This window comes from Dendrobates tinctorius, unplaced genomic scaffold (genome assembly GCF_039654945.1).
Source record: "Dendrobates tinctorius isolate UK_male_01 unplaced genomic scaffold, ASM3965494v1 ptg000079l, whole genome shotgun sequence".
Taxonomy (NCBI): Eukaryota; Metazoa; Chordata; class Amphibia; order Anura; family Dendrobatidae; genus Dendrobates; species Dendrobates tinctorius.
The window spans coordinates 8269361-8283939 of record NW_027361747.1 but is presented as its reverse complement, the minus strand read 5'-3'; the positions used below and the strand labels follow the sequence as shown (position 1 = coordinate 8283939).

The 14579-nt window shown below is 44.8% G+C and overlaps 1 protein-coding gene across 1 annotated transcript in view; it reads left to right on the top strand.

Moving 5' to 3' along the window:
• CORIN (corin, serine peptidase) overlaps positions 1-14579 on the top strand; it is a 562174-nt gene that overhangs the window by 481239 nt on the left and 66356 nt on the right. Inside the window, exon 18 of the mRNA XM_073583463.1 lies at positions 701-750. Coding sequence (XP_073439564.1) covers positions 701-750 — 50 coding nt within the window. The remainder of the gene's footprint in view (positions 1-700; positions 751-14579) is intronic.

The following is a 14579-nucleotide window of genomic DNA, read 5'->3' as shown; positions in this document are numbered from 1 at the left end:
TTCCGGTCAGACGCCTCTCATCTAACCAAATTTTGTACTGAAGAGGGAAAGTACCCCAAAACACAGTGTCTACAAATTGAAATTTTGGCTTTTATCCGAAGTCATGTGACAAGGCTCATTAGAGAATCGATACTGACTTTTAGGATTGCTAATTCTAATAAGTGGCACTAGAGTTCTAGTCCTCTTTCTCTCTGGATAGACAGTTTGCATTGTGATCAAATAACACTACTGTGTGAGGAAGTTTCACATTTCTGTTCATGCCCCTAAAGTGCCTATTGGCCCATATTTTGCAGAGAACTTTTCCTTTGTCTTTGACACTATTTAACTGCCTACATGTGCTAACAAAGCAGAAATCTTATCCAGTACACCATTTAAGGCTGTACTGTATTGATGGTGTGCATATTTTGATATTTGGAGTTCAAAAGACATAGAAGAGAGTTTAAGGCTGCACTGTATTGATGGTGTACATACTTTAATATTTGGAATCCAAAATTCATAGACGAGAGTGAATTTCACTCAAACCAGAAATCTTCAAAGAGATTTAAGGGAAGTTATTTTCTACTTAAAGATACTACTGTATGTTATAAATCATAATATCTGTAGCAGGATAAGCTGTGAAATGGTGTTATATTCATTTGAATATTTGTTCAATATGCTATGAAAGTAAACCATTTAATTACTTCTTCCCTTTTGTTACTAGGCAGTCGTGTGAAAGCAAAAGCAAAATCTCCCTTTTGTGCACCAAGGAAGGTAAAATATTTTTTTCCATGTTTCAATGCCAGGTGACCAAAACCAAGTTTGCATGATGTTGTATAATGATGATATCCCTTTTGTAAGGATATGGCAAGGCGGATCTAACTTCTGTAGCAGTGACAACCATATTACACAAAACATTGCTATGTTTTCAGAAGCTAAAGAATGCAGCAGCCAAATGTAATTTGGGAAAAAAAAGGCGATGGTACACAGCTATGGTATCAGAGGATGACATAGAACTGTGCAATCATATGCCATAAGCTTAAGGCCCTTTTACATTTAGCGATGCACCAGCGATCCGACCAGCGATCCCACCCGGTCAGGATCGCTGGTGCATCGCTAAATGATCGCTAGTGAGCTTTCATACAGAAAGATCTCACAGCGATGCAGCAGCGACGCAGCGCACGATACTTACCATTCACACACAGCGATCCTGCGTCCTCCCGCCCGCCTCCAGCGTCGCTGGACGTCACAGCAGGAAGTCTCAGCAGGAAGCAGACGACGAGAAATGGAGCCGGACATTCTCGCGCGATCAGCGATGGACAGCGGGGGAGCCGGTCGCTGGTAAGTATCACACATAGCGATATCACTAGCAATATCGCTATAACGTCACAAAACCAGTGACGTCTTAGCGATATTGCTAGCGATATCGCTTAGTGTAAAACCCCCTTTACCAATGCACGGACATCATGCCTCTGGATCAGTGATGAAAGGTTATTAATTATGTTTACCCCTTGGGTACTTTAGTTTGTCAGTTACGGTGCATGAAACAGTCAGGCGAAAGATGTAAATCCTCTAGACAATTTAAGCCTCATTTATAAAAAACTGTCTAATAGTAAAATTGACATTGTTGACTATGGAAACCAATCAGAACTCAGTTTTCATTTTCTAAACTTCACTGTGAGAATGAAAGCTGAGGTCTAGTGGTGAGCGCAATGCTCGTTACTCAAGTTTGCTCCGAGTGATCGGGTTTGCACCGAGTATCACGGGTGCTCGAGTGACATGTTTGAGTCCCCAAGGCCGCATAATTTGTTGTGACTGTTAGGGGACTAGAACATGTCACTCGAACACCTGTGATACTTGGTGCAACCTCGAGCACCCTTGGCAAACCCAAGTAAGGCTATGGGCTCACGTAGCGTCCGCACAGACCCCCGTCAGGCCCGTACAGACCCGCCTGCACAGACCCCCGGCAGGCCCGTACAGACCCCTGGCAGGCCCGCACAGACCCCGCTCGCACACACAGACACGCACAGTGTCCGCCCACGCACCGCCCACACTCTTCCCCCCTCCCGAACAGGATGTGCAAGTAAAGAAAGGGTTTTTTTTAGTTCCAATATTTCTGTCCCATTGACTTGAATGGGACTTCCGGTATCGGAATCGGTGATACCCGATACTTTTTGGGTATCGGCCAATCCAATCCAATCCGATATTTCTCAATATCGGATGGTATCGCTCAACACTACTGCTGAACTCTAATTGGTTATAATGGGCAACAATGCCTTTCTTACTATGAGGCCATGTTCCCACGTTTAGTATTTGGTCAGTATTTTCCCTCAGTATTTGTAAGCAAAAATTAGTAGTGGGACAGTCAGAGGGAAAGTATAATAGAAACACAGCACCACTTCTGCATTTTTCAACTGCTCATAGTTTTGGCTTACAAATACAGATATAAAATGCTGAACGTGTGAACGTGGCCTTACACTGCTCTAATAGGCCTCCTGTGTCTCCATACATGTAATCCAGATTACAATACGTTTAGTAACTTTGTTATTCATTGTATACATTTCTGCGCACTGTGTAAATAGATCCAAGTTACCAAATGACTCATTTTAAATGGTATTCACAAGTTTGAAACTTATCTCCTATCTTTAGAAGAGGAAATAATTTTTCAATCACTGGGGGTCCCACTGCTGGGGCTCCCATCAATTCTGAGTAGTAAAGCCCTGAAGTAACTTGTGTGAATGGACCAGTTGTTGATCATGTACACTGCCATTGCATTCATTCTTATGGGGGTGCCGAAGATCAGCTAAGCGCAGGACTTGGCTATCTCTGGGGGTGGAGCAGCGGTGTACATGATCGACCAACGCTCTAGTCACACAGGGCTTTTAAGAGCACTGATTTTCTGGATTTGTGGGTTACCCAGTGGTTTCAACCCTGTGATCAGGAAAGTATTCCCTATATTGGGCAGCAAGTTGGCTCAGTGGATAGCACTGGAGCCTTGCAGCTCTTGGGTCCTGGGTTCAAATTCCACCAAGGACAACATCTGCAAGGAGTTTGTATGTTCTCCCCGTGTTTGTGTGGGTTTTCTCTGCGTTCTCCGGTTTCCTCCCACACTCCAAACACATACTGATAGAGAATCTAGATTGGGAACCCCAATGGCGACAGTGCCAATAATGTCAATAAAGGGCTGTAGTGGTGCTATATAAGTGAGTAAAAGTAAAGAAATCTTATGGATAGGGAATTACTTCTAACCTTGAGACTACCCTATAAAGGATCTAAAAAGGAAAAAATATAAGCTACAGGATGGCTCATGTAGACAAGTCAAAGTGATTGTAAGGTAAATCTCACTTTTCTTTAGCAGACCTTCGTAAATGATGTCCTATATTTATAATAAATCATTTTACTGATTATAATTCATACACCTCACAACTAGGGGACTGACAAGCAAGTAAAACGACAAGCAATTAAAATTGACTGTGAGACAAAAGCAAAAACCTTGGTCCATGAGAACTTACTATCTAAATGGAATTGTAGGAGTAACATGGGAGCTACATAGAGCTGTTTTTATCCAAAGGACCAGCCCCATGTGTTTGTAAAAGAATATAAAGTTGTTGAACCGCTCACCCAGTCATTACCTGAGTCAAGTGTATGGGACGAAGGGAGCAATTTAAGATCAAGGTGGAGTGGAAATATGTGAGAATATGTCATGTTATGTGAAGGTTATGATCTATTGTTATATATCTAGGCACCTTTGTTTTCATGAGAAAGAAATAGAGTAAAGCCAGCTCCGCTGAGCACTACATGTGTTCTGACAAAGAACACATGTAGTGTTCGAAACGTGTAGCCGCTAATTGTCTGCGGGATGCTGATCTTAACTTGAATTTTTTCAATAAATAGCCTTTTTTTATCAGCTGGATTTTTCTTTTTTACCTTTGTTTTCATGGCACAATTAAAAGTGAGATTGTCAAGAGAGAGCGTAATAGTCAAGGGCAGTGAATTTCAATGAATGAGAGTACAGGGTAAGTCCTGCTAAGGGGTGAGAGAGCGGATTAAAGGGGGTTTTACACATAGCGATATCGCTAGCAATATCGCTAAAACGTCACTGATTTTGTGACTTTATAGCGATATTGCTAGCGATATCGCTATGTGTGAACTTACCTCCGACCGGCTCCCCCGCTGGTTATCGCTGATCGCGCGAGATCGGGCGGCTCCATTTCTCGTCGTCAGCTTCCTGCTGGGCTTCCTGCTGTGTGAGACGAGCGATGCTGGACGCGGGCGGGAGGACGTCTGGATCGCTGAGTGTGAAAGATGAGTATCGTGTGCTGCGTCGCTGCTGCATCGCTGTGAGATCTTTCTGTATGAAAGCTCACTAGCGATCATTTAGCGATGCACCAGCGATCCTGACCGGGTCGGATCGCTGGTGCATCGCTAAATGTAAAAGGGCCTTAATAAAGGAGGATTTAATTCATAATCAGCTGTTAAGTGGAAAGCACAAGTGAGTTGGTAGAAGGTGATGGCAGCTACTGTAATTAATTCATCTGTTTTGGAATGAATCCACTCTTTTGCCATCAGAAATAACAGTACAGAGAATGTCAGTGTGAACAGAGTCTTACACCATCATTCTCTGCTTACCTTTTTCTGGTATGTACACTTAATGTACATGTACGTTGACATGCAGGTGGAGATAATACAACTTTCATACAAATGTCCCCTTCCTCATTTTTACCAAGGGGCCCATAAATTGACTTTCCAAATCTAACTTTCTGAAAGTTATAGCGTCGTCAGTGTGGAACCGATGTCAGTCTCTACATGTTCCTGTGAGAACTTTAAAGTGAGTCATTGCAATACACAAAGAGACTAACTGGTAGTGTGCTAGCATACAGGTCTTTTTGAACAATGGAAAGACGAAAGCTGATAGATCAGAAATAGAAGCCCTGAAAAATGAACAGCACTAGTCCTTACTGTAAAATTGGACCTAAAACTAGTACTTCTATAAAGGGGTTGTCTGGTCTTAAGCTACAAATCTCAGTCACTATGAGAATGCAGACTGGGGAATATTCACATTGCGCACACTATTTACTGTGAGGATTCTCCAGTGTCGGGAATGAGCAGTCATGTGATCACAAGTATACCATAGGCATCCTTCCAACCACATTCTGACTAAACTGTTTCCAGCCACTCTCAATTTACTTGCATTGAGTAAGCTTGTGACCATCTATTCAGCAAGTGACCGCATGTATGGAAAACACATAATTGCAGTCATGCTCCTGATACTGGCACAGGAGACTCCACACAGCGCACAGTGCACACGATCTGAGGATTATCAAGCCTGTAGTCATATAGAGTCACTGCAGACTTGTAGGTTAAGACTGGAAAACCCCTTTATTTGGCATTACATTAATTTAAAGCCTGTACGGTGACGATCGAGTAGTGCCTATTATGCGAGTGTTGGTCTGTGTTCAACAAATTAAACAATAAGGATGATCGAGCCAGTAGAAATTCGGGTTTGTAAGGTTCAGCTAAATTTGAGTCCTTAGTTAAGTTCGCATACCAGAATTTGACCAGAATCCCATATAAACCAATGGAAACCTAAACTTTGGTGCTGTAAAATGGCTGTAAAGTGGTAGTAGTAAGTGCTAAAAAGGCAAAAGGAATCAAAGCAGTAGAGGGGTAAGAGCACGACAATTGCCCTGCAAACAAATATGGATAGGAAAATGACTTAAAATAACATACAATAATAAAAAATAATCTTGAATCAGGAGGTGGAGGTCCAAGTGGAAGAGTGGAGCAGTGCCTTGCGTGTAAGGTTTATGGTTCTTGTTAATAAATAAATGAAAAAAATGACATGAGGTCCCCCCTATTTTTTAATAACCAGCCAAAGGAAAGCAGACAGCGGTGAGCTGGTGTTATTATGCTGGGAAAGGGCCAATATTCATGGACCTTCCCAGCCTATTAATATCAGCCCCCAGATCTCTGCTTTGCCTTTGCTGGTAATTAACCTCTTTACCCCTAAGCCTGTTTGCACCTTAACGACCAGGCCAGATTTACAATTCTGACCGGTATGAGGTAATAAATCTGTAATGCTTCAACAGATCCTGAGAATGTTTTTTCATGACATGTTGTACTTCATAATAGAGGTAAAATTTCTTCTGTGATTTGCATTTATTTGTGAAAAAAAATGGAAATTTGGTGAAAATTTAGCAGTTTTCAAAATTTTAATTATCATGAACTCCTTAAATCAGAAAGTTTTGTCACACTAAATAGTTAACAAATAACATTTCTCACATGTCTTCTTTACATAAGCACAATTTTTCAAACATAATTTTTTTTGTTGGGAAGTTATAAGGCTTAAAATGTAACCAGCAATTTCCCATTTTTCCAACAAAATTTACAAAACCATTGTTTTAGGGACCATATTACATTTGAAGAGAGTTTGAGGGGCCTATATGACAAAAAATACCCAGAAGTGACACCATTCTAAAAACTGCATTTCTCAAGGTGCTTAATACCACATACAAGAAATTTATTAACCCTTTAGGTGCTTCACAGGAATTTTTGGAATGTGGAAGGAAAAAATGAACGTTCAACTTTTTTTTCACAAATTTTACTTTAGACCTATTTTTTTTATTTTCACAAGGATAACAGGAAAAAATAGACATCAAAGGTTGTTGTGCAATTTCTCCTGAGCATGCCGATACCCCACATGTTGGGAAAAACTGCTGTTTGGGTGCACGGCAGGGCTAGAAAGGGAAAGCGTGCCATTTGACTTTGACTGCAAAATTTGCTGGAATAATTAGTTGATGCTATGTCGTGTTTGGAGAGACCCTGATGTGCCTAAACAGGGGAAACCGCCTCACTAATGACACCATTTTGGAAACTAGACCCCTCAAGGAACTTATCTATACAGTACAGACCAAAAGTTTGGACACACCTTCTCATTCAAAGAGTTTTCTTTATTTTCATGACTATGAAAATTGTAGATTCACTCTGAAGGCATCAAAACTATGAATTAACACATGTGGAATTATACAATTAACAAAAAAGTGTGAAACAACTGAAAATATGTCTTATATTCTAGGTTCTTTAAAGTAGCCACCTTTTGCTTTGATTACTGCTTTGCACACTCTTGGCATTCTCTTGATGAGCTTCAAGAGGTAGTCACTGGAAATGGTTTTCACTTCACAGGTGTGCCCTGTCAGGTTTAATAAGTGGGAATTCTTGCCTTATAAATGGGGTTGGGACCATCAGTTGTGTTGTGCAGAAGTCTGGTGGATACACAGCTGATAGTCCTACTGAATAGACTGTTAGAATTTGTATTATGGCAAGAAAAAAGCAGCTAAGTAAAGAAAAACGAGTGGCCATCATTACTTTAAGAAATGAAGGTCAGTCAGTCCAAAAAATTGGGAAAACTTTGAATGTGTCCCCAAGTGCAGTGGCAAAAACCATCAAGCGCTACAAAGAAACTGGCTCACATGAGGACCGCCCCAGAAAAGGAAGACCAAGAGTCACCTCTTCTGCGGAGGATAAGTTCATCCGAGTCACCAGCCTCAGAAATCGCAGGTTAACAGCAGCTCAGATTATAGACCAGGTCAATGCCACACAGAATTCTAGCAGTAGACACATCTCTACAACAACTGTTAAGAGGAGACTTTGTGCAGCAAGCCTTCATGGTAAAATAGCTGCTAAGAAACCACTGCTAAGGACAGGCAACAAGCAGATGAGACTTGTTTGGGCTAAAGAACACAAGGAATGGACATTAGACCAGTGGAAATCTGTGCTTTGGTCTGATGAGTCCAAATTTGAGATCTTTGGTTCCAACCACGGTGTCTTTGTGCGACGCAGAAAAGGTGAACGGATGGACTCTACATGCCTGGTTCCCACCGTGAAGCATGGAGGAGGAGGTGTGATGGTGTGGGGGTGCTTTGCTGCTGACACTGTTGGGAATTTATTCAAAATTGAAGGCATACTGAACCAGCATGGCTACCACAGCATCTTGCAGCAGCATGCTATTCCATCCGGTTTGCGTTTAGTTGGACCATTTATTTTTCAACAGGACAATGACCCCAAACACACCTCCATGCTGTGTAAGGGCTGTTTTGACCAAGAAGGAGAGTAATGGGGTGCTACGCTAGATGACCTGGCCTCCACAGTCACCAGACCTGAGCCCAATCGAGATGGTTTGGGGTGAGCTGGACCAAAGAGTGAAGGCAAAAGGGCCAACAAGTGCTAAGCATCTCTGGCAACTCCTTCAAGACTGTTGGAAGACCATTTCCAGTGACTACCTCTTGAAGCTCATCAAGAGAATGCCAAGAGTGTGCAAAGCAGTAATCAAAGCAAAAGGTGGCTACTTTGAAGAATCTAGAATATAAGACATATTTTCAGTTGTTTCACACTTTTTTGTTAATTATATAATTCCACATGTGTTAATTCATAGTTTTGATGCCTTCAGAGTGAATCTACAATTTTCATAGTCATGAAAATAAAGAAAACTCTTTGAATGAGAAGGTGTGTCCAACTTTTGGTCTGTACTGTATATGTGTTGAACATGCAAAACAGAAGCCGCGGAGACACCATCACGTGTTTCTCAACGCAAGCAATGACCAGCCAGGTCTTTGTCCGGGAAGGAACGAATGAGAAGGTGTGTCCAACTTTTGGTCTGTACTGTATATGTGTTGAACATGCAAAACAGAAGCCGCGGAGACACCATCACGTGTTTCTCAACGCAAGCAATGACCAGCCAGGTCTTTGTCCGGGAAGGAACAACCACGGGAAGGGCAGTCTCCAATGAAGGAAACCACCTATGCCAAAACATGGTATCCATCCACATACAGCTGTTTCGGGGTATTGCCCCTCATCAGTGTGGAGTAGGAAACTGGCTGGTAGGAGCAATGCCTAGTAAAAAGACTATGAAGAGGAGGATGAATGAACTCATGGAGATCAACATCCGACACTGCGGAGACACCATCACGTGTTTCTCAACGCAGTGATTCTAGAGCACTGCCCCCATCCCTTATGGGAAATATGCAAAACATGCAAAACAGAAGCCGCGGAGACACCATCACGTGTTTCTCAACGCAAGCAATGACCAGCCAGGTCTTTGTCCGGGAAGGAACAACCACGGGAAGGGCAGTCTCCAATGAAGGAAACCACCTATGCCAAAACATGGTATCCATCCACATACAGCTGTTTCGGGGTATTGCCCCTCATCAGTGTGGAGTAGGAAACTGGCTGGTAGGAGCAATGCCTAGTAAAAAGACTATGAAGAGGAGGATGAATGAACTCATGGAGATCAACATCCGACACTGCGGAGACACCATCACGTGTTTCTCAACGCAGTGATTCTAGAGCACTGCCCCCATCCCTTATGGGAAATATGCAAAACATGCAAAACAGAAGCCGCGGAGACACCATCACGTGTTTCTCAACGCAAGCAATGACCAGCCAGGTCTTTGTCCGGGAAGGAACAACCACGGGAAGGGCAGTCTCCAATGAAGGAAACCACCTATGCCAAAACATGGTATCCATCCACATACAGCTGTTTCGGGGTATTGCCCCTCATCAGTGTGGAGTAGGAAACTGGCTGGTAGGAGCAATGCCTAGTAAAAAGACTATGAAGAGGAGGATGAATGAACTCATGGAGATCAACATCCGACACTGCGGAGACACCATCACGTGTTTCTCAACGCAGTGATTCTAGAGCACTGCCCCCATCCCTTATGGGAAATATGCAAAACATGCAAAACAGAAGCCGCGGAGACACCATCACGTGTTTCTCAACGCAAGCAATGACCAGCCAGGTCTTTGTCCGGGAAGGAACAACCACGGGAAGGGCAGTCTCCAATGAAGGAAACCACCTATGCCAAAACATGGTATCCATCCACATACAGCTGTTTCGGGGTATTGCCCCTCATCAGTGTGGAGTAGGAAACTGGCTGGTAGGAGCAATGCCTAGTAAAAAGACTATGAAGAGGAGGATGAATGAACTCATGGAGATCAACATCCGACACTGCGGAGACACCATCACGTGTTTCTCAACGCAGTGATTCTAGAGCACTGCCCCCATCCCTTATGGGAAATATGCAAAACATGCAAAACAGAAGCCGCGGAGACACCATCACGTGTTTCTCAACGCAAGCAATGACCAGCCAGGTCTTTGTCCGGGAAGGAACAACCACGGGAAGGGCAGTCTCCAATGAAGGAAACCACCTATGCCAAAACATGGTATCCATCCACATACAGCTGTTTCGGGGTATTGCCCCTCATCAGTGTGGAGTAGGAAACTGGCTGGTAGGAGCAATGCCTAGTAAAAAGACTATGAAGAGGAGGATGAATGAACTCATGGAGATCAACATCCGACACTGCGGAGACACCATCACGTGTTTCTCAACGCAGTGATTCTAGAGCACTGCCCCCATCCCTTATGGGAAATATGCAAAACATGCAAAACAGAAGCCGCGGAGACACCATCACGTGTTTCTCAACGCAAGCAATGACCAGCCAGGTCTTTGTCCGGGAAGGAACAACCACGGGAAGGGCAGTCTCCAATGAAGGAAACCACCTATGCCAAAACATGGTATCCATCCACATACAGCTGTTTCGGGGTATTGCCCCTCATCAGTGTGGAGTAGGAAACTGGCTGGTAGGAGCAATGCCTAGTAAAAAGACTATGAAGAGGAGGATGAATGAACTCATGGAGATCAACATCCGACACTGCGGAGACACCATCACGTGTTTCTCAACGCAGTGATTCTAGAGCACTGCCCCCATCCCTTATGGGAAATATGCAAAACATGCAAAACAGAAGCCGCGGAGACACCATCACGTGTTTCTCAACGCAAGCAATGACCAGCCAGGTCTTTGTCCGGGAAGGAACAACCACGGGAAGGGCAGTCTCCAATGAAGGAAACCACCTATGCCAAAACATGGTATCCATCCACATACAGCTGTTTCGGGGTATTGCCCCTCATCAGTGTGGAGTAGGAAACTGGCTGGTAGGAGCAATGCCTAGTAAAAAGACTATGAAGAGGAGGATGAATGAACTCATGGAGATCAACATCCGACACTGCGGAGACACCATCACGTGTTTCTCAACGCAGTGATTCTAGAGCACTGCCCCCATCCCTTATGGGAAATATGCAAAACATGCAAAACAGAAGCCGCGGAGACACCATCACGTGTTTCTCAACGCAAGCAATGACCAGCCAGGTCTTTGTCCGGGAAGGAACAACCACGGGAAGGGCAGTCTCCAATGAAGGAAACCACCTATGCCAAAACATGGTATCCATCCACATACAGCTGTTTCGGGGTATTGCCCCTCATCAGTGTGGAGTAGGAAACTGGCTGGTAGGAGCAATGCCTAGTAAAAAGACTATGAAGAGGAGGATGAATGAACTCATGGAGATCAACATCCGACACTGCGGAGACACCATCACGTGTTTCTCAACGCAGTGATTCTAGAGCACTGCCCCCATCCCTTATGGGAAATATGCAAAACATGCAAAACAGAAGCCGCGGAGACACCATCACGTGTTTCTCAACGCAAGCAATGACCAGCCAGGTCTTTGTCCGGGAAGGAACAACCACGGGAAGGGCAGTCTCCAATGAAGGAAACCACCTATGCCAAAACATGGTATCCATCCACATACAGCTGTTTCGGGGTATTGCCCCTCATCAGTGTGGAGTAGGAAACTGGCTGGTAGGAGCAATGCCTAGTAAAAAGACTATGAAGAGGAGGATGAATGAACTCATGGAGATCAACATCCGACACTGCGGAGACACCATCACGTGTTTCTCAACGCAGTGATTCTAGAGCACTGCCCCCATCCCTTATGGGAAATATGCAAAACATGCAAAACAGAAGCCGCGGAGACACCATCACGTGTTTCTCAACGCAAGCAATGACCAGCCAGGTCTTTGTCCGGGAAGGAACAACCACGGGAAGGGCAGTCTCCAATGAAGGAAACCACCTATGCCAAAACATGGTATCCATCCACATACAGCTGTTTCGGGGTATTGCCCCTCATCAGTGTGGAGTAGGAAACTGGCTGGTAGGAGCAATGCCTAGTAAAAAGACTATGAAGAGGAGGATGAATGAACTCATGGAGATCAACATCCGACACTGCGGAGACACCATCACGTGTTTCTCAACGCAGTGATTCTAGAGCACTGCCCCCATCCCTTATGGGAAATATGCAAAACATGCAAAACAGAAGCCGCGGAGACACCATCACGTGTTTCTCAACGCAAGCAATGACCAGCCAGGTCTTTGTCCGGGAAGGAACAACCACGGGAAGGGCAGTCTCCAATGAAGGAAACCACCTATGCCAAAACATGGTATCCATCCACATACAGCTGTTTCGGGGTATTGCCCCTCATCAGTGTGGAGTAGGAAACTGGCTGGTAGGAGCAATGCCTAGTAAAAAGACTATGAAGAGGAGGATGAATGAACTCATGGAGATCAACATCCGACACTGCGGAGACACCATCACGTGTTTCTCAACGCAGTGATTCTAGAGCACTGCCCCCATCCCTTATGGGAAATATGCAAAACAGAAGCCGCGGAGACACCATCACGTGTTTCTCAACGCAAGCAATGACCAGCCAGGTCTTTGTCCGGGAAGGAACAACCACGGGAAGGGCAGTCTCCAATGAAGGAAACCACCTATGCCAAAACATGGTATCCATCCACATACAGCTGTTTCGGGGTATTGCCCCTCATCAGTGTGGAGTAGGAAACTGGCTGGTAGGAGCAATGCCTAGTAAAAAGACTATGAAGAGGAGGATGAATGAACTCATGGAGATCAACATCCGACACTGCGGAGACACCATCACGTGTTTCTCAACGCAGTGATTCTAGAGCACTGCCCCCATCCCTTATGGGAAATATGCAAAACATGCAAAACAGAAGCCGCGGAGACACCATCACGTGTTTCTCAACGCAAGCAATGACCAGCCAGGTCTTTGTCCGGGAAGGAACAACCACGGGAAGGGCAGTCTCCAATGAAGGAAACCACCTATGCCAAAACATGGTATCCATCCACATACAGCTGTTTCGGGGTATTGCCCCTCATCAGTGTGGAGTAGGAAACTGGCTGGTAGGAGCAATGCCTAGTAAAAAGACTATGAAGAGGAGGATGAATGAACTCATGGAGATCAACATCCGACACTGCGGAGACACCATCACGTGTTTCTCAACGCAGTGATTCTAGAGCACTGCCCCCATCCCTTATGGGAAATATGCAAAACATGCAAAACAGAAGCCGCGGAGACACCATCACGTGTTTCTCAACGCAAGCAATGACCAGCCAGGTCTTTGTCCGGGAAGGAACAACCACGGGAAGGGCAGTCTCCAATGAAGGAAACCACCTATGCCAAAACATGGTATCCATCCACATACAGCTGTTTCGGGGTATTGCCCCTCATCAGTGTGGAGTAGGAAACTGGCTGGTAGGAGCAATGCCTAGTAAAAAGACTATGAAGAGGAGGATGAATGAACTCATGGAGATCAACATCCGACACTGCGGAGACACCATCACGTGTTTCTCAACGCAGTGATTCTAGAGCACTGCCCCCATCCCTTATGGGAAATATGCAAAACATGCAAAACAGAAGCCGCGGAGACACCATCACGTGTTTCTCAACGCAAGCAATGACCAGCCAGGTCTTTGTCCGGGAAGGAACAACCACGGGAAGGGCAGTCTCCAATGAAGGAAACCACCTATGCCAAAACATGGTATCCATCCACATACAGCTGTTTCGGGGTATTGCCCCTCATCAGTGTGGAGTAGGAAACTGGCTGGTAGGAGCAATGCCTAGTAAAAAGACTATGAAGAGGAGGATGAATGAACTCATGGAGATCAACATCCGACACTGCGGAGACACCATCACGTGTTTCTCAACGCAGTGATTCTAGAGCACTGCCCCCATCCCTTATGGGAAATATGCAAAACATGCAAAACAGAAGCCGCGGAGACACCATCACGTGTTTCTCAACGCAAGCAATGACCAGCCAGGTCTTTGTCCGGGAAGGAACAACCACGGGAAGGGCAGTCTCCAATGAAGGAAACCACCTATGCCAAAACATGGTATCCATCCACATACAGCTGTTTCGGGGTATTGCCCCTCATCAGTGTGGAGTAGGAAACTGGCTGGTAGGAGCAATGCCTAGTAAAAAGACTATGAAGAGGAGGATGAATGAACTCATGGAGATCAACATCCGACACTGCGGAGACACCATCACGTGTTTCTCAACGCAGTGATTCTAGAGCACTGCCCCCATCCCTTATGGGAAATATGCAAAACATGCAAAACAGAAGCCGCGGAGACACCATCACGTGTTTCTCAACGCAAGCAATGACCAGCCAGGTCTTTGTCCGGGAAGGAACAACCACGGGAAGGGCAGTCTCCAATGAAGGAAACCACCTATGCCAAAACATGGTATCCATCCACATACAGCTGTTTCGGGGTATTGCCCCTCATCAGTGTGGAGTAGGAAACTGGCTGGTAGGAGCAATGCCTAGTAAAAAGACTATGAAGAGGAGGATGAATGAACTCATGGAGATCAACATCCGACACTGCGGAGACACCATCACGTGTTTCTCAACGCA